The sequence below is a fragment of the Aulonocara stuartgranti genome (assembly GCF_965226115.1).
Source record: "Aulonocara stuartgranti genome assembly, chromosome: 1".
Taxonomy (NCBI): domain Eukaryota; kingdom Metazoa; phylum Chordata; class Actinopteri; order Cichliformes; family Cichlidae; genus Aulonocara; species Aulonocara stuartgranti.
Window position 1 is genome coordinate 38,991,650 of NC_138939.1, and position 26,725 is coordinate 39,018,374.

The window sequence follows — 26,725 nt, forward strand, 5'->3', positions numbered from 1 at the left end:
TCCGTGTCTGGTTCTGACTCTGGGAACTGATAAAAGACCGGATCCAGATGACCTGAGGGATCTGGAAGGTTCATACTGGGTCAGGAGGTCATTGATGTATTTTGGTCCTAAACCATTCAGAGCTTTATAGGCCAGCATCAGAACTTTAAAGTCTATCCTCTGACGGACAGGCAGCCAGTGTAAGGACCTCAGAGCTGGACTGATGTGGTCCACTTTTTTGGTCTTAGTGAGGACTCGAGCAGCAGAGTTCTGAATGAGCTGTAGTTGTCTGACTGATTTTTTTAGGTAGACATGAAACATAAAGACATAAGGGCTGTTCAAAACGTTTGCACAGCACTGCTGAAGAAAATAACTCCTGCAGTCAAGAGAAGCCACTAATTGTTGAGCTATGAATGATAAAACCAGCAGTTATTCAAGTATAAATGTTACAATTGTATGCAATCTTTATCAATAAAACATAGAAATGTAGATGTTTATGGTGTACTATACTACAGCGCTCCCTCGTTTAGCGCGGGAGTTACGTTCTAAAAATAACCCGCGACAGGTAAAATACGCAAAGTAGCCAACTTTATGTTTTTTACAATTATTATAGCTGTTTTAAACCCCTCACTACACACTTTATACGCTTTTCTCAGACAGGCATGAACATTTTCACACTTTTCTCTCTTGTTTAAACACAAACTTCAAACCTTCATAGAAAAATAAGTCCAGTGTTATAGAACGAAACCAACAGCAGCTGCCTTTGACGGTCCAAAGCGTTTCGTCGAGATTGTTTTTGTTGGGGAGAAAACTTACAAACAAAAAGTCCAGCACTTCAGAGCCACACTGCTGGCGATCAGAGATTTATGTAGATTTGACAAACTGAACGCGTTCTGTAAAGTACAGGAGACACAGCACGGAGGAGAGTGATTGACAGTGGTCTACAGCCAATCAGGACGCAGAACATAAAGCGCTGTAAAAAATAAATAAATTAATTAATTAAAAATCATGGAAAATTGCACAAAAAAATCCGGGAAACGGCAAAGCCGCGACAGGAGAACCAGCGAGGGACCACTGTTTGTAGATTTAGAGTTCATTTCACAGTGTTAAATCATGTAACACTGTGTCTTACAGGATATGACACTGTTCTGAGTTGTAGGGAGAGAGATCGCTTTCTCTTTGGCGTTGTTAAAACGATACCTGTTTTTAGATTTGAGCTCGTTACTGCTCGCGCTGCTCGTCATGACCATAAAGCTGATGCAGCATCCGTCACGTTATCCGTTTTCCTTTTATATCAGCCGATCGTCTGCAGGACGCCGTTTTCAATTTGTTATCCAGAGTGAAAATCGAAAACGCGTCAAAATGCTGAAAGTCCTTTGGTAAGCAAAGCTGCCAAGTAAACAGACACGTTTGACTCTATTTAGGCTGGAGTTGCTCCCCCAGACCTGACTGCCCTGCGGAGTCGCATCACTGCACTCGAGGAGGAGAGAGAAGAAAACCTCTGGAAGGTGGAGCAATACGAGGAGGTTAAAGCAAAAAACGGTAATAAAATTAAACTTTCTGGAAAATGCTTTAGGGAAATCCTCAGTTCAAAAATGAACATTATTTTTGTTCGATGTTATCGTTAGAAATGCTGGAGGCAAAGTTGGTGGTGTATGAGGAGCAACAGAGGACACTACAGGCAGACTTGGAGCAGTTCACCAAGAGGGCTGCCTCTCAGGTCCAGCACCCAAACGCTTTCTTAAACCTGCTGCTTTTGTTTTACATTTAATACTCACGGATGGTCTCTTATCCCTTTTTGCACCTGCTGAACGTAGGCAAGTGAATCAGGCAGCGCTGATGACACTCAGAGCCAGGTGCTGGAGTGGCAGGAGATGGTAGCTGAGGTGGTCAGTGCCAGAGACCGGGCCAGGGAGGAGAAGGCTGCCTTGTCCCTCCGTATCAGCCACATGGAGGAGGAAAGAGAGGGTAAGACTTTTACTGGAGGATGAGTCAAACTCATTTAGATCAAACTAGCTAATGATGGTGGGATCAGTTATAGCTAGGAGGTAGAAGCAGGGTGAACATCAGAGTCACAGTTAATCTGCTCATAAATCCTCAGCCAGTGTGAAATAACGACACACGTCTGCTGACATTCATATATGTGAGGAACCTAAAAACAAAACTTTTTCATAAATGCAAGAAAAGACTCGCAGTAGTAAAACCTGTTCTTTAATACTTTAAAGTTGTTCTGTATTTCTGTTCCTCAAAATTCGACTTTAATTATTTAGTCATTCTTAAACCCGTTAGTATATCAGAGTACACATCCTCTGTTAGCATCTAAAAAGGAACTTAGTGTTACTATAAAACACAAACTCTGATGTCTACATTTTTGGCATTTTGTTTGTTAACACAAATGTGGATCACGGGGTTCTGTCAGAGTCAAGTTACCTTAGTGGTAGCTGTGGTTTTGGGGAAACTTTAGTTCAGTTCAGATGCAGCGACCCACAGTCTCCATTTCCACTTGGGTCGAAAGTGCAGACTTAGAACCATACACCAGTTTTTAAATTGTGGTGATAGGGCACGTAAAACCAGAGTTAAGATAAAAACTACAGTGGTGTTTACTGTGGGAAAGAACGGTAAAAATGTCATTTTCTAAGGAGAGCGCTAGCAAACACTCTCTGCTTGCGAGCAAAATTAAAAAAAAAAAAAGTAAAAACACCCCTTTTCTATTGGTGTTAAAGTGTACCATGTTGACCAATCAAAAAAACTTATATGGCAACATGTGGCACTTGGTTGTTTAGGAAGAGGGGGAAGTTTTAGGAGAGAGAGCGAGTTTTCACATGTGAGAGATTTGTGATGTTTAGCGTGTTCGGAGGCTATAGTTAGTGTGTACTTAGTGTGTAGTGTAGTCGTTGTTTTGTTTTGTGTGTCAGTTCTACTAGTGAATGTCACAGTTGCTCCAAAAAAGCCTCCAAAGGTAGATTGCTGAAAAGAATGATGCCAAACAGGCAAGATAAACCGTGTTTAAAGGTGAAATATAGACGTCAAAAACAGCCAGTTATACCCTGGACCCCAGAGGGTTAATGTTTGATCAACTCTGAGTCAACTTCAGTCTGGAGAGGACTGGACTAATTGGAATTATTTCAAATATATTTCACACACTTTGTTTTTCTCATAGAGCTAGCTTGTTTTACCATTTTCGTCATGTGTTGTTTGACTGAACAGTACTTTGTTTTCTTCATTTTTCCCCATCCTCACTGTTGTCATTGGCGAGATTTGGTTTACTCTGTGCTGCCTCCCATCTCATGGACCTCCACCCCCTCCCCACTCTCCCTGTCCAGCCCCTGCTCCAGGGATGGGAGCAGCCACCCAGAACAGTTTCCCATCAGTTTTGTGCATGCAGGCTCCTCCAAACCTCCAGTGCAGCTCGTGCACACTGTACTGCCTGGAGTTTCCCTGAATTTTGCATTTGCTGGTGGAAACGACAGGCAGTACAGTGTCATGCTGCACGTTCGAGTCTGCTGTTTAGTTTAGTCTCTTCTTTTCTCTGTCCCGTGTTGTTCTTTTCCATTCTTTACCCTTTAGTTTTCTTCTGTCTTTCTGTTTCTTCTTCTCAACTTTTGATTTCTGGTGTGCTAAGATATCTGAAATCACCAACAATAATGAACTGGTCTCAAATATAATTAAAGAAAATTGCTGCTCTATTGTGGTGGGATGGTAGGTTTGCACTAACCCTATTAAAAAGACTAATGCATATAACCTCATCAGAGCTACAAGGCTGACACCAGAGCCTATCCTCCATACAGACAGACACACCTGGCTTAGTAGAGCTATGCACAAGTGCCCTCAGATACTCGGTCATTGTGTAGGTATTTGTGCTTTTCAATTTGGGGATTTGGATATTTGTTTTGTTTTTGTTTTCTGTTTGTTTGTTGTTGTTTTTAAATGTGAAAATATGCATGCCACCTCTGCTTCAGATGGCACATTTCATACTCAGAAATGTGAAACATCTGTGAAACATCTGTATTACTGCTCAGCAACATAGTCCCACTCAGCTTGTCAGAGACAGACATAGCAGGTATTATCTTTAAGTGAGTGATCCTAAAATGTTAGTTAGCTTTTAAAATATGCACAAGCCTCATTATTACAGGCTGGATTTTTGTCAGCAATAAGAATCAAGCTTCAGTTAAGCTCATTATTGTAAATCTGGAAACGTTTATTACAAAACGTATCAGGTTTTTTTTTTGGTTTTAACACGGGAGTATATATTTTTTAATGCAGTTTTATCACATGATACTGCTGTTATAAAATCCAAAGCGCTGCTTGAATAATCTAGAATGTTATCACAGTGGTAAACATGCAAATGAGAGTCTTCTTTAATCCTAGTTAGATGAAGCCAACATCATACTCAAAGAAAAATGGCTGATGGTCTCTTACGTACTAATTGTTCCTCCTGATTTTGATTAGTGGTGTCACAGCGTATTAGTTTCATGAATCAATCAAGTGTAGTTGACAATAATGACGTGATCTCAAATAATAAGGGTCAACCTCATAAATCAATAAAAACCCTGCAAAAAAGGTAATTTGAGTTTTGTCGAGCCGCGTGTTCCACTTCACTGACATTTCATCCATGTGTGACAGAAAACCAAAATCAATTTTAGGAAAACAATTTGTGCTTTTTCATACTGAGTTTAAAGAGAGTTCATCTGAGTCTTGCTCACTGGTGTAATGTTGGTCATTTTATTCAGATAAAGTTACTATTGAAGCATGCGCTCTAACTCATGATGAGCTGCAAATACTCCTTTGTCAGCGGGTCTTCTGTGATTTGCTGTGATGTTGGTTTCATATTCATGTATTTGAATTAAGAAGTATCAAACTTGATGCTTATTAGCGGCTACAGGGTGAGATCGTTAAGTTCCATGAATTAACTCATTAATGTGAAAAGGTCTTACCAGATTTCAAATTGGCCAATCTCCCATTAAAGATGATCTGCAAGTTGATTTTCTATATACTTGCACATATCAGCTCACCAGTGCAGATTAAAGTCTGCTGCAGACGTTAGTCAGTACTGTGTGGGTCAATGATGCTGTTAAAACGTTGGATTATGATGCACAATGATTTTGACAGCAAAGAGGTCTTTGCTGTGAAATATTAGGGAGTTAAGTTCACTTTTTAAAAAATCCTACCTAGCATATTCACATCGATAGCTCTCTGTGTAGATGACTACTTAACATTATGGATTAAATGATGAATTTGATGTTTTTCACAGCTTTTCACTAGAAACAAAGCCGACCTGAGACCAGCTGATTTTTAGTAATAAGACTTCACAGCACTTTTTTGACTTGATGCATAATCATGCATAATGCTCACGTTTCTGCTGAACTTGCATGTGCTTTACTGTAATCTGCTCTGCTGTAGTCAGTGTGGGTGAAATGCCCAGCATGTGGCAGACTGGCTCTATTCTGCTGCAGAGGGTCATGATTGTTTTGGCTACGCTGTTAAAATTAGGTTGATACATTTTAGTTTAAATCTGCTTGTGCACTGAACCCACACTGACCGCGGTTAACACACAGAACTCCTTTCCTTTTCCTGCCCCACCCTTTGCTACGAGCTGCCCCCCTTTTTCCTCCCAACGTGTCAAAAATTGGCCTGTCGTCACAAAACAGATGGGAACATGTTTAGTTGTAATCATTTTGACGTTGCCCTTCTTGAATCCCTTGCTGCTAAATGAAAATACAAGTCAAAGCACCATCAGAGTCCCCTCAGATATGCACCTGCCTGGTGTTTCTGTCTGCTCTTCATTTCGAAGACAGAGTGATGAAGCACTCGCTTTGAATGTGACTCATAAAGATGGGTTTTCTCCTTCCTCCCTGTTTCCCACTTGTTTAAATGTGTGTTTCTTTGCTATGCAAATTAGGTGTGCATGGCTCTGACCAGAATGCTGCTTTTGAAGTGTTTCTCAGGTTCACTACCTTATGCAAATACACAAGTGCATAAACACCTGGAGTAACTTTCCATTTCTCCATCCTCAGTTCTTGTCATTGCTGTACTTCTCTTGCAGTCTTACTGTCGCTCCCGTTGCCTATACTATTGGATTAAACTGTTTTTTTGTCACAGAGTATGTTTGTGGTGTTGAAAGTGTCTCACCAAACCACCAGCATCATTCATGCCATCATACTTCTTGTCAACTCTCCATCTCTGTCATCCTGTCTTCAAAAACATTATCCTGTTCCACACTATGATAATTCTGTCTAGTCCACTTTAAACTCACTTCCCATCCGTAAATACACCCTCAATCCAACCCATCATTCCCCTTTCCCTGTGGCACAAAACTGATTGAGGATGACTGGTTCTTTCCTGGCTGCTCCGATCCAGCACTGGTCACTCGGCAGCAGGAGTTGGAGGAGGAGTTGGCTCAAGCTCGGGGGCTCGACCAGCACAGGGCCAAGAAGCTGGCGCTTCCATCCCAGCGAAGTCTGCAGGTAGGCGGCTCTTATTATAGACGTTTCTGTGGCTGTATCATGGTTATACCAGCACAGCCTCAGACATTTGCTGAAGAATGAGCGGGGCTAACTGTACAGCTTAATATCAACCAGTCTGCAGTTATTTTCAGAAGCTGAGTCTTGCAACATTTTCTTTATGAAATAAATCCTGTTCAGATCAAATCCTGCAGCTCAGGGCAGACCTTCTAGAAAAAACGGTTTCACAACAGCCTTTTTAAAATCCTTTTTGCGATTGTTATTTTGAAGTGTTTTTCATGTTAACATTAATACAAGGTTTTACAGGGAGCTGAACACTACATGCATGGAATCATCAGCAAAATGAGCGTTATCCTTTAGAAAGGCAAACAAAAATAATAGTTTTAGTTTATTTAACTGCAATTAAACACCAAAAGATATTCACTGGTCTGAGTTTCATTGAGAATAGCATAATCTCCCCTTTTCACCCAGTTTCTTCACATTTTGCTCTTGATGTCAGTGAGAGCAGGTATCCCTAATGTGAGCAGCACACAGACCTCAGCAATAAGCCGGAGGAGAGGAAAAGGAGCTAAAATAAATAATTGAGGGTAACAAGGTCTGCTGTAAATACGGATCAGTTTTTCAACTATGGATTGTGCTTGACTAGTCTCTACTAGTGTCTAAAAATGTATATATAGTTAAAAAAAATGGATGGATGGATACCAGTTTTCTATTTTTGGTTAATAACAGAGAACAAGAAGCTTACTTTATTCAAAGAGGAAGAATAATCTCGCTACCTGCCTGCTTGATCTTGTTTGCCTCGTACACAGTAGACTTGCAAAAACAGTTTGCCTTTTTTTCCTAAATGCTTAAAATCTAATCCCCTGCTACAACAAACTTTTGCACTGGCAGGAGGACTTTGAGCTCCATGGGCAGGCCCCGTTTCAGGATCCTCGAAGTATCTCAGAGAGTACCACTCCAATGGAAGGGGAGAACATGGGAGGTTGGTGGCCCGAGTACAGTACTCCTGACACAGGTGTGAGACCCGCTGGACAGTTTCCACTGGCATGCACACAGTCACCTGCACATTACTTTGGGAGGCCTGAGCTGTCTTTGTGTTTTCACCATGACTTAGTTTATTAAGCACTGGATTGTTGGTGCTGGTTGGTTTATTCTGTTTGTCGTCTAACCTCCGACTGCTGTGACTGTAGGAACAGGGATTAGCTTGCTTATATTTCTGCTTACACAGAAAGCTACAGTTAAGTTCATTCCCGCCTTATGAAGAAAAACCTGACATTGAGCACCTTCACTTTTATATTTTGCTTCTCATTCATGTGACTCAGTTTCCAGTGTTTTGGGGACATGTGCATGCTGGTTGAGCTGGCTAGTGTTTGTGTCTTAATGAACTGATTGTGACATGATATAAATGTAGGTGGCAAGATGCTTTCCATCTGTGGTAAGTTTTATTTTTATATTTTGGTCGTGTGCATGATCACCTCCTTTTCTTTAATTCTTCTCCATCCTGTCTTCTGCACTGTTGCTGTCATAAAACCAAAAAATACACCAGCATTTGGGGAAAAAAAAGATCACCCAAAAGTAAAAGCACTATAATGAAGATTAAAATTAATGACTGAGGACTTTTGGAAAACTGACTGGTGTCTTTTTTGGTTGTTTGTGGATAGGCACTGAAATTCTATTTGAAATTCTATTTCACACCCTGCAGTAAATGAAGTTGTCAGTGAATTATTCTATACTCTTAGGAGATGCAGTTTTCTTAAATTTTAAATTTTGGATTTCTGGATTCTTCTTTTTTATAAGAAGAAAATCCTCCTTTTTCCAAGGGATGCACCAATCTAACTGTTTCCAGTTCTCACATGGTACGGACCCCTGGGCTGATAGTACTGATCTGATGCCAGTATTTAATGAAGCTGTACTCGTTACTGTTTGTGTAGACCCGTTTAGAGGGTAAGACCGCTGTATTCTGTTGGTCTGAATTACCAACCAAAAGTCGAGTTCTTGGTTTTATTTCTGTTGTCAAAGCCAAACTAAAACCATTTTAGCTAACTTTTAAATACCTTGTTGCCATACATTGCAATCAATCTAAGTCAGTCTGTGCTGATGAGCACAACTCATTGGCGACTCATCTCTTTGTAATAAGAGATTCAATCTGCTGTTTTTCAGCTGGTTGTATATAAAAGCGAGGTCAGTGCGCGCCTGTGCTCTTTTGCAGGAACTTTTTCACTATTTGGAATTTCTCAGCAACAGATTTGTTAACCTTGCATAGACTGGCAACTTGGGGCGACCGTGGCTCAGGGGGTTGGGAAGCGTATCTGTAACTGGAAGGTTGCCGGTTCGATCCCCGGGCTCTCTGTCCTGGTCGTTGTGTCCTCGGGCAAGACACTTTACCTTACTGCCTACTGGTGTTGGCCAGAGGGGCCGATGGCGCGATATGGCAGCCTCGCTTCTGTCAGTCTGCCCCAGGGCAGCTGTGGCTACAACTGTAGCTGCCTTCACCAGTGTGAATGTGAGAGTGAATGAATAGTGGCATTGTATTATTATTATTATTATTATTAACCTGTCAGGGATGCTTCCTGCCTCTGCAATCAGCCCTTTGCTAGAGAGACTCAGTTCAGCTTGATGTTTGGTCAAGATCAGATATATTGGTCTGGGGCATCCCTTCTTTTTCCCAGCTTTCCCACTAAAGCAGAGTTTTTAAATTTAGTTAGCAACGATGGGTTAGGCTTTGAATTGTTTCAAATATTTGATCAGAAATTTAAAAAAGGAAAAAATAAGTGAATGAAAACAGTATTTCTATAAATGTCAAAAATGCATTGATTAAAATATTGCATTTCCTTTTAGAGTTTGCTCTGCTGCTAAAATTAGAGCGGTGGAATTTACCCTGTGAATCATTACAGCTAACTGTACCTTACCAGCCTGTTTTTGTATACCTAGTGTTTATTCTCCCTCCTATTGATTCCAGATGGCCTGCGGTCTGTTGTGGAGGAGCTGGAGCTGGAAAGAAACCAACTACAGGAGCAGATACTGAGCCTGGAGGAGCGCTGCCAGGACCTGGAGGATCGACTGCAGCTGCAGGCCCGTATAGAGGCATTACAGGTAGCTCCATCCAACAACACACCATATGTGCTATCCCAGGGTTAACTGACAGCAGCATTTGTATAACATACCAACTGTTGAGTAAACGATGAGTGAACTGCATGGAATGGGATTTTGTAACAAAACCTTCTAACACAGGTGACGTTTGATGTAGATGAAGATGAGCAGCCAAATTGGGTCTCTCAGGTGTGTTGGGTCACTCATGTCTGTGTGCGTTAGAGAGCACCTCTGGCGGTGATGGCTAATGGTGTGGTGTGCTTATTTAACCTTGGATACGTTTGTCAAGTAACGTTCAAAGCACAAAGCTCACAGATTGTCTGTATTCACACTGCTGATCTTTTGACATTTACAAAGTTCCTTTGCATCACGTGCGTGGTCCACACAAATAGATGACTGATGATAGCAGTAACAGATTTCATGTTCTGCTGTTTTCAGCAGGTCTGCTGTCATCCACGTTTGTGTGCAGTGCAGATGTCTTCATCCAGTGACGATCTTTGTGTTATTTATTGATGTTTGGTTTTCTGCCGCTGCAGAACGAGTCAGACAAACTGCAGAGCCAACTTGCAAGTGTCAGAAGTCAACAAAGCAGAGAGGCAGAGAAGCATCAGCTGCTGGTTAACAGTCTCAATGAACAGCTCAAAGGGTAAGTTAACTATTCAAACCATAACCCTTCACTGTGATTACAGTGCTACATCGAAATTCTTCATCTGTTCATTGACCAAGAAATGTTTACTTATGTTTATTTGACATGCAAAAGGAACTGAAGTGTTCATCTGACTGTATGTGATATGTGCTGTAATTGTTAGAAGTAAAGTGTTATATAAATTATTTGAGGTCAATGCACGGTAAATTAGGTAGCTGCAGGGTTGCATAACCAATAATTCAAAAATGTAATATCACCAACAAAGTGTATAAACGACATTAAAGCATCCAGAATAACCTGTACTTAGTTTTGGCTGCAATGAGTCGGATAGTAAAACAAGGACTGTTAAACCAACAGGTTCGGTACTCAGTGGGTCATTCAGGCTGCCTACAAACTGAACGCAAATGTGAGTCGAGGCTCACTCGCCCATTTTACCCGTTCTCTGTAAAGACTAAAGATGGTCGTGTGGGTAATATCTGTAAATAAAGGCTGTCTGTCGCTTAAATCTCCTTTCTTTCCCATTCCGATGCTCAGGTTGAACTTCAGCAGGTTGTCTTGACCACACCTACGAAATGTGAAATGTGACTGGCTGATTAGATATTTGCATTATGAGCAGCTGAACAGATAGAACTAATAAAGTAGTAAACAACCGTACATATTTTTGATGTTCATCAAATGATTCAGTAATATTGGTAATTTGCAGTACCCTTAAACTTAGGATTAAATTAATGTAGTGTATTAATTACAAACGCCAGTTGCTTTGCGAGCTCGAGAACTGGGCGAAACAAGTTGTTTTTTGTTTTTTTCTTTCTTCAAGACTGCTTTGCCTTGATATTTCCCGCCTTAGTAATTCCACAAAGGCTACGTTCACACTGCAGGTCTTAATGCTCAGTTCCGATTTTTTGATCAAATCCGATTTTTTTTTGTCTGCTTGTTCACACTACAACTAAAATGCGACAGCAAACGCGCTCTAGTGTGAGCGCTCAAAGCGGCCCGCATGCGCAAAAGAAGACGTCACACACAACGCGCTCTGTTTAGACCCAAAGCAAACAATATTGTTTGACCGATGGCCCTTAATATAAAGACTTCGGACTTTACGTTTCCCAATTTTTGCTTTAAGTTATTTTGTTATTTACATAATAATGTAAATAACCTAATAATGATCCTTATTGCTGTTTTAGAGAGGAGCGGTGCTTCAAAGGATAGCTGCAGATTTCTGTCAGAATCTGCAGATTATACAGTACAAATAAAATGTTCACGTTGTCTTCCCAACAGTTTCACCGTATGGCCAGGAAGCGTTCGCGATGTCTTCTCCGGTGCTGATAATTAGTGTGTCTTCTGTCGGTGACGTAAAAGACGGATTTAATGCGACATGACCATCAAACAGCAGTCGCTTTCTAAAACATCGGATATGTATCGGATTCAGTACCACATACGAAAGTGACCCAGGTCGGATTTGAAAATATCGGATTTGTGCCGTTCACACTGTCATACCATGATCGGATATGGGTCGCATAGGGTCAAAAAAATCGGATTTGATGCGCTTTCGCCTGCAGTGTGAACGTAGCCTAAGTGCTTTGACAAATACTTTTAGTACCACCGTTACAGATGGTGTCCACAGTCAGTTTTAGCCGATAAAGCTCAACCACCAACAAGTGTTTTTAACAAAAGATAGTAAATGTAAAAGGAGGTGTTTCTGGGTTATGTTCAACATTGTTATTCGAGAGGATTTTATTACACCAAACCATTAAGTGGCTACTTGATTAAATTGGGGTCAGATGGTTCAGACAAATTTTGGTCAACAAGCTAGCTCTTACTTCACATCATCTAATTTAGTCTAATTTATGGCTATTAATGAGAGGATTTCACTTTTTAACAATAAGCTAGTGCACTGAATGTTCAAATAGAGTGTAATCCATTTTTGTAGTACATGTTTTGCCATGTCGGCAATCATAAAGTTATTAGTTTGGAAAAGGACTGCTGTGAACATGCACTCACTAAATGATTGTGGAAAACATGGTTGTTTAGACTGGGCGGGTTGTGGGTTGCAGACATCTAAAGAGTCAAGATGAGTGAATGAGTTTTTCATTGGGGTTAAAGACTTGATTTTTATGGTTACGTTTTGGCTAGAGTATGGCTTTGGTCCTTTGTGATGGTTTAGATCACAAGACATTAATATATGAACCGTAAGATTTTAATTATTTTCAAGACTTCCTTCAATCGATTGTCACTTTTTTCTTTAGGCTGACTGACACACAGGAGTGCCTGCAAAGTTCCCTGATTGAGAAGGAGAATACTTTGGCCAAGACATCTGAGAAACTTGAGCTCATCAGCAGCCTTCGACAATCACTGAGTGAAAAAGACATTCAGTGCAAAGAGCTGTCTGACAAGCTCCTTCAGACGGAGCACACTGTAAGAGCTGGGCTCCTTTTTTCGTTGTGTTATGATTTGCCATTTTTCAGTCTTTAAATGTGTTGTTTTGTTTTTTTCAGTTTGAGACCATTTCCATGAAATACGCTACATCAGAGAAACAATGCTCTGAGTTGAAAGCAGAAGTTATGGATCTCACACAAAAGCTGAGTGTGCTGAAAGAGAAGGTATGCTTGAAAAGATAAAGATTTTTTAAGATTTTCGTTGTTTTGCCTGTAAAGATTAAGAAAAAGGTGCCAATGGTGTTTTTCCTCCCTAATTTTCTTTAGATGCAAAAACAAGATGTCACCATTGAAACATTACAAACTGACCTTGATCAGACAAACGAGGAGCTGGACAAACTGAACACCTCGCATTTGGAGGAACGAGCCCAGCTCATTTATGACCTTCAAAGCTGTGAGCGGGAAATCGATAACCTTAAAGATGCTCTGCTGGAAAAGGATAAAGAGATATCAACTCTTGTTGGGAACATGGCTGAGTATGCAGAGCAGGTCACAGCACTGAAACAAGAGATCAAACTCAAAGAGGAGAGCCTGGTACAAGTAGAAAATGCACTGAGTAAGGCAGAGAGGGAGGCTAATATAATGAAAGAATCACAGAGTTCAGACCAGCAGGCCCTTAATAATAAGATCACAGAGCTGGTGGAGAAACTTAAGGAAGCTGAGATGGAGATGGTCAAGGCCGGAGATGAACGAGAGTCTAAAGGAGTTGAGGTGGAACACTTAATCAAGCAGGCTGAAAAGGATAAGACGACTATTCAGGACCTTCGAGGAGAAATCCAGAAGCAGAATGTGAGCCATCATAATCATCTTTCTGAATGTGAAACGCACATCACTTCACTAAAGGAACAGCTGGCAATATCTGCACAGAAACTACAGGAGTCAGAAGGACTTGTTTTGCAGCTTAAGGATAGAAATGCAAGTAATGAGAAACTACAGCAAGAGCTTAATGACAAAGAGCAGACGTATGAAAAGGAGCTCAAGTCTTTCAAGGAAGAACAGAATAAGCTTTTGGCACAGGTGGAGAAGTATAACAATGACTTTCAGACCTTATCAAAGCAATTAGACGAGCAAGTTCTGAGTGAAGAGAATGTCAAGCAAGTAATGCAAGAGAAAGTGGAAAAGATGGCATCACTCGAAAACCAGCTAAAGGACGAGAGGCAGAAATTCAACACTGAAAATGAGAAACTGTGCAATGAACTTCAAAGCAGATCTGAAAATATCTCCAAGCTTGAAAATCTCTTAAAAAGCATGACGACTGAAAAAGAGCAGCTCCAAGAAAACCTGAAGGGGCTGAATGAGGAGCTTGAACTCGAACGTAGGAATTTAAAAGAGCTAAATGAAAAGGTTACATCTGCTCTTGAATTCAACAGCAGTCTGGAGAATCAAGTGCAAGTCCTTACAAAAGAGAGAGACGGGCTTGAATTGGAAGTAACTGAGCATGTCAAAAATATTTCACAGGCTACAGCCGAGATGGATTCCTTGCATGTCAAAATATCTGAATTGGAAATGCAACACTCACAAAGTAACACAATTATTCAAGGGCTACAAAAAGATAAAGAGGAGCTAACTACTCGAACTCTTGAGCTAAATAGAGTTCTTGAGCAAAGCACACATTCAACCTCTGAGATCATGTTGGCAAAAACAAATGAATGTAGTTCGCTCCAGCAGCTACTCAGGGAAAGAGAGGAGACAGTGACCCAGCAGCAGGAAGAGGTGCAAAGCTTGACGTCTAAGATAGACAAAATGCAGCGCGACCTCGCCGAAAAAGAGCAGACTGTCACTGAACTTCAAGCACGAATAGAGGCCCAACAAAATGAGCAAGCACAGCTTATGGAAACTCTGTCTCTGCTTCAGGAACAACAAAGTAGTCTGAAGTCTGGGTTATTGGAGAAGGATGCAATGTATAAACAGAAGCAGGAGGAGTTCCAGAGTTTGCAGAAGGAAACTGAAAACCAGAAAAATATTGCGTCCAGGCTACAAGCTGAGGCGGAATCGCTCATTGAGGAACGCTCACAACTCAGAGAGCAACTGGGAGAGAGAGACGAAATGTTGAAAAAGTCAACTCAGGAATGTCAGAAGCACAAAGATGAACTGAATAACAAAAACACAACTATCAGGTCTCTAAGTGACCGAGTCAGTGTCATGGAGGAAAATGCTAGAAAGCTTGAGTGTGAAGCTGATCAGAGCAAAACAGAATTGGCTAGTTTAAAAAGCCACACCCAAGCTTTGTCCGAGGAGAACCGCCAGCTTCGTGCTGCATGTGAATCCAAAGAAAAGGAGCTTGCACAACGAAGGCAGCTTCTGTCTGACCTTGATGGGCAGCTTAAAGCGACCCTTGACCAGAACTCCAGCTTTAGCATGAAGATTAGCAGTCTAACAGAAAATAATCAAAGACTACAGGAAGAGTTGGCACAGAACATGAAATCAGTTTCCGAACTTACTGCTGAGAGACTTGTTCTCCAAGAAAAAACTTCGGACCTTGAAATTCAGATCTCAGATAGTCAAAAAACAGTTGCTAGCCTGTTGAAGGAGAAAGAGGAGCTCGCTGCAGCAACAGATGAATTAAAAAAGGTCCTCAAGGAAAGCAAACAGGCAATCTCTGTAGGTCTACTCGAGAAAACAAACGAATGTGCTAATCTGTTGAAAAATCTGAGGGAGAAAGAGCAACAGCTTCAGAGTTTACAAGAGCAGGTCGATCAGCTGAGCATGTCCTTGGTTGAAAAAGACCAAACTGTGTCAGAGCAGACTTCACAGATAATGGCCCAGCAGGACCAGCTGCTGCAGCTTCAGGATACTGTATCTATGCTTCAGGAGCAGGGATCAGTTTTAAAGTCAGGACTAATGGAAAAAGATGTCATGCTGCAGCAGAAAGTTGAGGAATGTAGTGTATCTCTGAATGAAGTCAAGCTACAGAAAGAGCTCGCATCACAGATGCAGGTTGAGGTAGAGTTGCTCAGGAAAGAATGTGTGGAGGCCAAACAACAACTACAGCAGAAAGAACAAACACTGAAAGAAGCAACACACGAATTTCAGAACCACAAAGATGAGCTGAATAAACGAAATGAATCTGTCATTTCGCTCAGTGCTCAGCTTGGGGCCATGAATGAGAGCGCTTCAGAGATGGAGGTGGAAATTACTAACCTGAAGGCATCTGTGCAGAAACTCACTGCAGAAAATTGTCAGCTGATCCAGGACGAGGGCCAGAGGAAAGCAGAGGTAACTGATTTTCATGACAACATTCAAGCCCTCAGTGAACAGAATGTTCGATTGAAATCTGAACTTCAGAAAGCAGTGGCAGAGCTGGCCAAAGCAAACGAAGAAGCTGCAAATCTCAACTTGGAAATCCAAGGAATAAATGACGCCCTGAAACAGCAGGAGAATTCGATCCAGCAGCTCAACAGTGAGATTGCTGAGCGGGGGGAGCTGCTGAAAGAGAAAGAAGGCACCATTTTGGAGCTTGAAGATTCTGTGTGTACACTCAGAGGCCAAGTTGACAGTCTGACATCAGAGTCTTCCATACTAAAGAATACTTTGGAGAAAAAGGAGGAGTCAAGTCTTGAATATCAAAGTACTTCTTCCGCTGCCTTTGATAGTCTGACTTCACATCTACAAGCCAAAGAGGCAGAATGTGAGAGCTTGAAAGAAAAGATATCACACCTTGAGGAATCTGTCTCAAAGCTCAACAGCAACCTGGAAGTACAGACATCTGAAGTGACAAACCTCAAAATGGCCTTGGAAGAAAAAGAAGCAGCTCTTTTGGAACAAGCGAAAGCTCTCCAGGACTTCCAGAAAAGAGGAGACGAAGCATTGCTGTTCAAAACTCAGTTCATGGAAAGTACAGAGTTGGCATCACAGCTGCAAAGTCAAATGCAGTTACTGTCCACTGAGTCTGAAAAATGTAGAAAGACAGCAGAAGAAACCCAAAGTGCCTTCAATAACCTGCAGGAGAAATATGCTGCCACCTTAGAAGAGTTACAAGACTCGAGGAAGCAACTCTCTCAAAGGACAGATGAGGTGTCTGAGCTCCGGATGTCATTGCATGATTCTAATAACGAATATCAGACTGCAAAGACCACCGTAGAGACACTGAAAAGTAACTTGCATGTGATCCAGGAGAAACTGGGGAAAGCTGAGGATTTGAACTCCAGTCTTTCAAAGGAAAAAGATGACGCATTTGCTTCGCATCAAGCGAGCGTGTCATTGTTGACTGTCGAAATAGAAAGACTCAAATCACAGCATCTTCAGGTCGTGGCACAGATGAATGCATTGACAGAAAACCTCGAGCAGAGAGAAATGGCTCTCCACGCAATCAATAGTCAGTACAGCGCCCAGGCCAAACATGCATCTCAGCTGGTTTCAGAAATGCAGAAGTTGGAAGAGCAGAATAAGAGCCTGAATGAGGAGATAGGATTGTCAAAGGAAGAGAATCAGAAACTTCACATTGCTCTCAGTAATGAAAACACACATTTGAAAGAGGAATTTAGGAAACTTTTTGCAGAGAAAGAAGAGCTAGAAAGAAGACGTCAACAAACGCTGGCGGAGCTGCAGGTTCAAATGGAGCAGAAATCCAGCAGCGTGAATGAACTCGTGGAGAGAATGACGTCCGAGAAGCAGAGCCTTCAAGCAAAGGTTAGTGCCAAAGATGAAGAAATTTCTCAGTTGAACGAAAACATTCAAAAAATAGAACAAATTCTGCAGGATTCAGAGAAAGAGTGGCTTTTAGTTCTGGATAGAGAAAAGCAGGAAAAGTACCTTCTTGCAGAACAATTGAAAAGTGTTGAAAATGAGATGAAATCTAAAGATGTTAAAGTAAATGCTTTGAAACAGGACATGGACAGCTTGCAGGAGAAACTAGCAGAGGCTTCCTCTGCCATTAGGGAGGGCTCTAATCAACTGAGCACGAAAGAGCTGGAGGCATCCGCATCCAGAATTCAGCTTGAGAATGTGTTAGCATCTATCCAGGAAAAGGAGAACGAGAACCATATTTTGCAGCAGGCTCTCAAAGCTGTGGAAGACGAGTTACAAAGACTGGTAGTGAGAAAAACGGACAAAGTTTCCTCTCTATTGAAATCTTCTGCTTTGAATGACGAAAAAGCCTCTTTGGAGGACATGATAAAATGGTTACAAGAAAGTCATCAAAGTGAGGTAGATGCTTTGCAAACCGAGTTGGCTAAAACTGTTGCAGAATTGGAAAAAACACAGACTGTACTTAATCAGAGAGAGCAGAATAGTTGCGAGAAAGGTCAACAAATAGCTCTTTTGCAAGAGGCTGTGGAGCATTTACAGACTCAGCTTAATGCCGAGTTAGTAAGAGTGAAAGAAGCTACTGTTAAACACTCTTCTTTATATGATGAATTGCAAACAAAAGATGAGCAAATAAGCTGCATGAGCATTCAGATCAGTCAACAGAAGGAATTGCTTGCTGGCCTTACTCAGCAGATAAAGGAAAAAGATGCATCCATTGCCCAGGTCATGGAGTCCGCCTCAAATGAGAGAATGAAACTTGGTGAGGAAAATGACTCGCTCTCGGCACAATTAAAGAGCATGGAGAGAGCACATGAAGAGATTTTGCAACAGTTAGAAGAACAGATTTCGCACAGTTCAAGTGAAACTGAGAAAAATAATTTAGAGAAGCTCATGCTAATTAAGGAAAAGGATGAGCTACAAAGTGAACTCACAAAAGTATCGAAAGAAAAAGATGCAGTGAAGAAGAAGCTGCAAGCTGTGCTTATTGTGAGAAAAGATCTGTTAAGGAGGATTGAAGAATATGAAAACCAAAAAGAAGAGAGCGTAAGCAGTAAAACTGAGGTTTCACTGTTGCATGAACAATTGCAGGAAGCCAAAAGTCAAGCTCAAGCTACAGCAGAATTGCATAAAGAAAATATTTCCCAACTTGAAAAGAAAACTCTCGAGAAAGAGGGAGAATTTCTTAAGTATAACACCGAAAGCAAAACACTTTTGGAACAGCTAGAGTCAGAAAAACAGAGTTTGCAAACCATCTTAAATGATAAAGAAGCTCATTTGTCAAAAACATTACAAATGCTCAGTGAGAAAGACTCACTAGTCGAGCAGCTGCAGTCCAGTGCTGTCGAGAAGGAAGAGATATTTGAGCAGAACAGGAAGGGCTTGATGCAGAAATTAGAAGAGCTTCAAAATGAAATCAAGACATGCAAAGATGAGTTAAAGGACAAGTCTTCCTCTGCTGCTAGTGCTGTTGACTTAGAAAATGAGCTTGCACAGGTAAAGTCAGAAAAGGTGACCTTACAGAAGAAAGCCCAGGCCGCCTTGCTGGCACGCAAAGAATCAATAAAGAAAGCTCAAGAAAATGAAAAGAAATTAACTCAAGAGCTCGCTGAACTAAAAGATGACTACAAGGCGCTCTTGGAGCAACACTGCCAGCAGACGAACGAGCTAAACGCAGTGCAGTTAAGCTTGGATGAGAAGACCAGAGAAACGGAGGAACTCAACAAAACCTCCTTTTGTTATCTGGATGAATTGCAAACTCTGAGACAGCTCGTCGAGGAGAGAGACAAAACTCTTCAAGATTTAAAGATGTCTTTGGCTGAGAAAGAGAGCCAATGCCATTCTCTCTCAAGCCTGCAAACAGAACTTGAAGCTACTAAATCCGGATTAGAGGCTATTTCTCTTGAGATGGCCAATAAAGAAGAGTCTCTCATAGCCATGGAGCAAAGAGCAGATTCTTTGAAATCAAGACTGCACATCGTAGAGAACGAATTAAGAGAGAAAATTGAAGAGGTTGACAAATATCGGGATGCAGTCAGAGTTGCTGAGGTTAAGACCCAACAGGAGAAACAGTCTTTATTTGATAAAAACAAGGCTTTAGAGACTCAACTGTGCATCCTAAAATCGTCACTAGAGGAACATATGCATGCAAATGAAGAGAAGCATCAAACCTTATTGAAAGAAAAGGAGGCTGTTTTGGAGCAAAGTAATCAGATGAAAGCAGAACTTGAAACAAAAGCTGATTTAGTTTCGCAGAAATCCTTTGAAGTTTTGACCCTTCAGAAGACATTAGAACAAACAGAGCAGCAGCTCACTGAGGGCAACCGATCTTTGGCTAAGGAGCTTAAACATCTGCAGCAGCAGTTTACTGAAACACAGAGGAATATGGATTCGCTGAAGCAGGAAAAAGAACATTTTGTCCAATTATTTAATGAACTGAGGGATGAGGTGACCTCCCTGAGAAAGCAATCGAAGGAGTCAGAGAAGGTAAAAGAGCAGCTGCTGAAGAAGCACGATGCACCCGTTGAACAAGAGGGTCATAACAAAGAAGGGGTCTGTTTTTCTTGCAAATGTGCAGAAATCTTTGAAGCAAAACTAAAGGAGCGAGATGATGCCTTGTTAGTTTCTCAAGCTCAAGTTTCAGAAAAGGAGGAACTAATTGCTGCCCTTGAAATTCAGCTACAACAGCAAAGCAAAATGCTTGAAACCACTACTGAAAAGATGAGAAGAGAGGGTGGTGAGCTTCAGAAATCTCCTGATGAGGGTGCCAGGATGAATGATCCGGATAACCAAAACAAAGTTACCCTTCTAACAAGGAAACTTCAAGCAGCTTTGGTTTCTAGGAAAGAACTCATGAAGGAAAATGCAGCGCTCAAGGAAGAAGTAGAAAATCTGTCAGCCAAACACGAAGCAAAAGAAACAGAGTACTTTGCTCTGCAATCATCTCTTTTAAAGTTCAAACAAGAAAATACGGACCTGGAAAGTTCTGTGTCACGTTTCTCCGAAGAGAAGGACAAAATGAGCACTGAAGTCGACCGCATCCTTAACGAGAATCGCAACCTATCTGCAGCCTGCGAAAGTTTGAAACTAACTATAGAAAGCATCACTCAGCAGAAACAAGCCTTCTCGTGCCAGCTCGAATCGCTCAAAGATTCTCAAACAGAGGAGCTGACCAAGTGGAAGTCGAAACACGCAGAGCTCAAGCAAGAGTACGAGTCGCTTTTGCAAGCGTATGAAAATGTCAGCAGTGAAATGGACAAGATGAGACAGCTTTTGGAGGGAGCTAAAAGAGACAGGCAGGAAGCCCTCCGAAAAGTACACAAGCACGAAAGTGAGATGGAGATCCTGGGGAAGCAAGCCCGAGAGATGGAGGAAGAAAATAAAAGAATGAAAGAAAAAGTGGAGGAAGTTTCCAAAGAGAAAAGGCAGAGAATCGAGGAGCTGGAGGAGCAGAATGAGAAAATCAAGAAACAGGTGATGGAGGTGATGTGTGATCTAAATGATAAAAACCAACAACCGGAGGCAGAGACTGCCCCATTTCAGGACTCATTCGAGGCTCTGAGAGTGAAACTTACTGAGATGGAAGCTGAAAATATCCAGCTAGCAGAAAGGCTGGAAGAAGCTACCTGTTTGCTGGAAAAGAAGAACCTGGAATCCAATACATACACAAGCAACATGCAGAACAAACTTGACGAAGCACTCAGTTTGAATAGTTCACTGACTGCTCAGATTGAAGCTCAGAAAACTGAACTTGCTGCTCAAATGGAAATCAACAACTTGGTGCAGAGGGAGAAGCAGACTCTTTCAGAGAGAATTGAGAACATACAGAATGACTATGAGTCGCAGTTGGGAATAAAAGATGACGCAGTTAAGGACCTCAAAGACATTATCACCAGGCACCGCCAAGAGACTATTAACCTGAATGAGAAGGTGAGAATTTTGGAGGATGACAAGTCACTTCTGCAAGAGGAACTTGAGAACGCTCAAGAGATCTCAGACAAGGTGAAGAGTGAAAACGAATATTTGGAGACTGTAATCCTCAAGAACTCGGAAAGGATCGACGAACTCACCGAGTCCGTCGGTGCCCTGCAGTCCCAAACTGCGCAGCTTTCCACTCAACTTGCAGCTAGCAAGGAGATGAACGATCAGATTCGTCACGAAAAAGAACAGGAGCAGCTCAAGTTGGTCAAAGAGTTTGAGGAGAAACTCAAGACAGTTCAGAGAGGCAACGAGGGTTCAAAGAACGTGAAGAAAGAGCTGCAAGAGCTGCTCAAAGAAAAGCATCAGGAGATAAATCAGCTGCAGCAAAACTGCATCAAATACCAGGAACTGATTTTAGATTTGGAGAGCTCTTTGAAGAGCTCACAATCAACGTGTGAGCACTTGGAGAAAGAACTGAAGAAAAACTTAGAGAAGATTGCAGATTTAGAGGAGAGAGGTAAACAAGCTGAAGCTGAGCTAATTATGCACAAGAGTCATCTCCGGGAAGCCAAAGAAAAGATTGAGAGTGCCGAGTCTGAAAGAGACCAGCTGGCTCTTCAAGTGTCACAGCAAAATAAACAGTCTGAAAATCAGAAATCACATCTGACACCTCAAAATGTAGAAGAAGCAAAAATCAACTCTTACATAGAGAATCAGTTTTTGTTACAGCGGCAGATAGATGATCTCAAGGATTTGAAAGAGAAAGAAAGTCAAACAGTTGATGAGCTGAGGCAGCAGCTAGACTCTCGAGATCTGCAGATAAATACTCTAAAGAGAGCGGCTGAGACTCAAGAAGCAAAGCTGTCTGCGTTAGCTTCCACACCACACGGGGCTAATGCTACCAAACTTTGGAATGATTTGTACCAAAAAACCTTACATGAGAAGGACAATCAGCTCCTTGAGCAAGGTTTCATCATTAAAAGATTCCTGGAAGATATGAGAATGAAAGACAAAGAGGTGAATGAGTTACGGGTGACCAAGTCGAGACTGGAGAGGACGCTGAATGAATACTCTGTAGCTGCCGCTGCGCATCAGAGGCAGCTGTTTGTTATGAGCGCAAGCAATGCTGAACTCAGTGAGAGCGCAGAGCTCATGACTGTGCAGGTGAAGGAGCTCAGCGCTCAGGTGGAAAGAACAGAGCAAGAGAAAAACGCAGTGAAACGACAGCTGGCTGACAAAGAAGACGTGATCTCCCAAATGCAGCTCAGTCTACAGCAAGTGGAGAAGATAAACGCTGACATGGAAGCTCAGATATTCCTTTTGCAGTCTCAAAATGACAAAACTCAAGCTGACTTTGAGAAGCAGGAGGGAATTTGTCTGCAGCTCAAAACGCTCCTTCAGAGCAAAGATGCTGAGATCTCCTCTCTACTGTCCTGCAAAGATGGACAAATGTCAGGCTATCTGGAGCAACTGCAGGCTAACTATCGTAACCAGGTGTCCGTTTATGAGGACAGGCTGACGTCTTCACGATACCAAAAGGAAAAGACAGACAAGGAGTTGAGAGCGCTTGAGGCCAAGGTCCGAAGTCTGCAAATTAAAGTAAACAGATCTATCCAGGAAAAGGAGCAGATGGAAGCAAAGATGGAGTCGTTCAAGAACTCAATGGTGTCTTTGCAGAGCGAACGGGAACGGCTGATGTCAGAATACAGAATACTGGAAGCAAAGAGTCAGTTGGGGTTAAAGGGCAAAGAGGGCTCTCCCGATGGGGAAGGTGGGGCAGCCAAAGGCCTTAAACACGAAATTAGAAAACTGTTACATCAGATGGATGATCTCAATTCTGAGAACGCGATGCTCAGGGCTCAACTGGTCCGATACAGGGAGGATTTAAATCAGGTTTTGTCCCTTAAGGACAACCAGTTGAAAGTATTGCTAAAGAAGCAACAGGAGGTGATCAAAAACCTCGAAACCCAAAAAGCTGCGGCTGAAAAGCAACACAGAGAGGCTCAGCTGGACGTCCAGAAGGAAGAAGAAGCAAGCAATGCATTAAAGGAAGAGAATTCTAAACTTAAAGCTCGTGCGTCCAAGCTGGAGGAGGAACTGTTAACTCTGAGAAAAGACAGTGAGTCAACAAACTGGGGCAAGGTGATTGCTGACTTGCAGGAAGCTGTTACAGCCAAAGCATCTGAATGTAATGACCTTCAACAAAAACTTCTTTCTCAGAAGCTCTCAACTGATGAGCTCCAGGGGAAAATGCAGCAGCTGGAAGATGAAACGGACAAAAAATTATCAGAAGCTGAGGAAAAGTACAACAGTGAGCTGGATGCCTTTGAGCGCGAGGTGGAGCTGATGAGGAATGAGCGAGAAACTGCCGATCAGAGGGTGGCAGAGCTCGCAAAAGACCTACTAGAAATAGAGCAGCAGTTATCAGAGGCTAAATCGCAAAGCAAAGATACCAAGGCTCAGAATGAATCCCTGTGCAAGGCAATGGCTGCTTTGCAGAATGACAGAGACCAGCTCATCGAGGACTTCAAGGTCCTCAGGCAGAGATACGATGAAGAACTCAGAGAGACTCGGGCAGCCTTAAACAAGGTGGAGCGCAGTTTGCAGGACACCACGTCAGATTTGGCCATGTTTGCCAAAGAGAGGGACATCCTTACTCGCAAATTAAAAGCCTTTGAGAGTAAAGACGCACACGCAGAGCTGAACAAGCTGCTGGACGAGCTGACGGAGGTCTTGCCAGAAAAGGAAAGAGAACTAAAAAAAGTCATTTTGGAAAACAACACTTACAGCAGGCAACTGTCAGCATTCTCCAGATCCATGGCCAGTCTCCAAAACGATCGTGAACGGCTGATGGACGAATTGGCCGGGGCTAAAAGAGTGGTTGAGTCCAGGCAAGGGTCGAGCCCAGAGACTGTCGGTACGGCGAGCGTGGAAAAGTCAAAGGGAAGTGGTGTCAGTGCCTTGGAGACTGAGTCAGATGGGCTGGTAAGTCAAGTTTGGCTGTTGCTTGCACTTCCTTTTCTCTGCTGTGGTTCTGTGGTTCAAACAGCATGCAGGGTCAGCTTAGATGTGTTTTTGGTTTCACATCCCATCGGTATGACTTGCATACTTTTTTTCGTTTTTTTTGTTAAATACTCACGCTGTGGTGTCTGTTTAAAACTTCACTTCAATAACATAAATGTTAAATGCATTGTTTGTCTTTGTGAATGATGCATTTTCTTTCTGTTTACTGTCATCGCAGGGGATACATCAGAAGATGGACGAACTGCAACAAATGGCACACAAAGAAGTGAGAAGCCAGCAGGAAGCAACAGTGGATCAGAGGTAAAGGAAGGAAAACGGTTTCCTATTCAAGTTTTAAAAGTATTCCCAAAGCTGCCCGGCTCAAAGGTTTTTCCATACAGCAGAAACAGGAAATGTGTGTTACTGTATTTGCTAGTAAGCTAAGTAAGTTCCTCCATCTATGTGAAGGCTTGAAAGCTTGACTGCAGCACTGTTATGCACACAGCTTAAATTCATTTTACTTCAATTTTTAACACATTTTTTGTTATGTAGATCTGATGCTGAGCCGAAGGACCTGCCAGTTAAAGTAAGTTACACTTCTCAGTCGTCCTCCTTTGTTGGGAGGCTGTGACTCACGGATGCACTTGTGCAGCTTTTGACCTTCACGGTCACAGTGAATTTAATCATAATAATAATAATAATGGATTGCATTAATATAGCGCTTTTCGAGACCCTCAAAGCGCTTTACAATGCCACTATTCATTCACTCTCACATTCACACACTGGTGGAGGCAGCTACAGTTGTAGCCACAGCTGCCCTGGGGCAGACTGACAGAGGCGAGGCTGCCATATCGCGCCATCGGCCCCTCTGGCCAACACCAGTAGGCGGTAGGTGAAGTGTCTTGCCCAAGGACACAACGACCGAGACTAATCATAAACAGATATCTGCATATGAATATGTAGAATCTGTAGACATTGCTCTTTATTCACGAGTCATATTTAAGCTTTAGTAGAGAGGAGAGCAAAGCAGGGAAAACTCTTGGCTAATGTCTGACTGTGATTTGACTTTGTATGTTTTGAAAAATGTATCTGCATATGTAAACAAACAATAACCAGCACACAGAACAGGAAATCCTACCTAAGTTAAACTGTTTAGATATCCTGGTTGATAAACCAGTTTTTCTCTCTTTGGTAGTTGTGACACCAAACGATCCCATTTCTTCCTTCCGACACAGCAGGAAAGCGGTCTGGAGGAGGTGGTGAGTCGATTGGATGCAGAGAGGAGGCAGCTTCACAGAGATCTGCAGCGCTGTATGTATGAGATTCAGCAGCGAGACCAGTACTTCCAGCAGCTCAACACAAAGGTATGAAAACGCTTCAGGTGACTGTCCTTTAAAGCCAAACCCATCAGAGTTCAGCTAGCCCTTTGTAAGCAGGCAAAAACGTCCTGAGGATACAGACAGTGTAGGCAAGCTGTCTAATTAAACCACACTACAATAAACTTCAAATGTTCAAGGTTTGATTTCATGATTTTTGTTTCCCATTTCCTACAAAATAATATACAAATATAAAAGCAACTGAATGCTGAATAACTCTAAATGTACAAAACAGTCAAACAGCCATCTGCCCCTCCTCTTTGGGTTATCAATACTCACAGTTGCAGGAGGCAGTGGAGGAGAAAGCTGCTGTTACAGCTCAGCTAAGGGCTGTTTCCCAGACTCTGAGGGACACCCAGAATCGATGTCATTGGCTGGAAAGCCAAGGCCGGGTGCAGGTAAAGCTCTATATACATGTGCTTTAAAAACTCAAATCCGAGCTGCCACTGAATCCAGTTGCGTTGTCTCTGTATGCTCTTGTGTGTTTATACCTGTAATCCTGCACTCGTTCCTACCAGGGTTTACTTCACACTGAAGTTGCACCAGGGGCTCCACAGGAGAAGAGCAACGACTCCATGTTAAGTGAAAGTGCTGAAGCCAGTCAGCTGAGAGAAAGGTGAAAAAAAACAAACAGCCTTCAGTTTGGATCCCTGCAAAAATCTCCACATTGTCCTGGAGAGATCCGTACGGTCGGTTGAAGTCGTAGACATGCTAACATTATCCCTGGGTGTGGTTGTCTTTAAGGCTGCTGGAGGTGGAGCTGAGTCTGGCAGATGAGAGAGCCAGGAGAGAGACGGCCGAGGAGGCTCTGCGTCTTGCTGAGGACAGAGTAAAGAGGTTGGAGCCAGATGCAGTCACTCAGCCGTACACCTGACTCTTATTCGTCAACACAGCAGATCTTTAATGAGTTTTTTTGTTGTGCAGTGCTGCCTCCAGTCTGTCCAGGGACAGTCACAGAGACTTCAGCATCGAGATGGAAGCTGAAGAGGAGTGGGAAGCTCTAACTCTCAACCCAAACCAGCCTCTCATAACTCGAAAGGTACTCGGTACACTTTATTTTCCTTTGATTTGCTT

General features: G+C 42.2%; 1 protein-coding gene across 6 annotated transcripts in view; it reads left to right on the top strand.

Annotated features, from left to right (window-relative positions):
- The window catches only part of LOC309701583 (uncharacterized protein), a 40,854-nt gene that overhangs the window by 10,209 nt on the left and 3,920 nt on the right, over nt 1-26,725 (top strand). For 3 of the 6 annotated variants that reach the window (XM_082525788.1, XM_082525785.1, XM_082525786.1), the window contains exons 12-28: nt 1,404-1,521; nt 1,608-1,699; nt 1,797-1,947; nt 6,337-6,443; nt 7,332-7,455; nt 9,400-9,533; nt 10,067-10,176; nt 12,420-12,588; nt 12,669-12,773; nt 12,876-17,237; nt 24,514-24,596; nt 24,828-24,861; nt 25,511-25,639; nt 25,933-26,049; nt 26,170-26,267; nt 26,396-26,488; nt 26,576-26,690. In XM_082525788.1, coding sequence (XP_082381914.1) covers nt 1,404-1,521; nt 1,608-1,699; nt 1,797-1,947; nt 6,337-6,443; nt 7,332-7,455; nt 9,400-9,533; nt 10,067-10,176; nt 12,420-12,588; nt 12,669-12,773; nt 12,876-17,237; nt 24,514-24,596; nt 24,828-24,861; nt 25,511-25,639; nt 25,933-26,049; nt 26,170-26,267; nt 26,396-26,488; nt 26,576-26,690 — 6,141 coding nt within the window. Of the gene's footprint in view, nt 1-1,403; nt 1,522-1,607; nt 1,700-1,796; nt 1,948-6,336; nt 6,444-7,331; nt 7,456-9,399; nt 9,534-10,066; nt 10,177-12,419; nt 12,589-12,668; nt 12,774-12,875; nt 17,238-17,293; nt 24,258-24,513; nt 24,597-24,827; nt 24,862-25,510; nt 25,640-25,932; nt 26,050-26,169; nt 26,268-26,395; nt 26,489-26,575; nt 26,691-26,725 lie in introns of those variants that run through there. The other 3 variants (XM_082525787.1, XM_082525789.1, XM_082525790.1) reach the window with 3 other exon arrangements.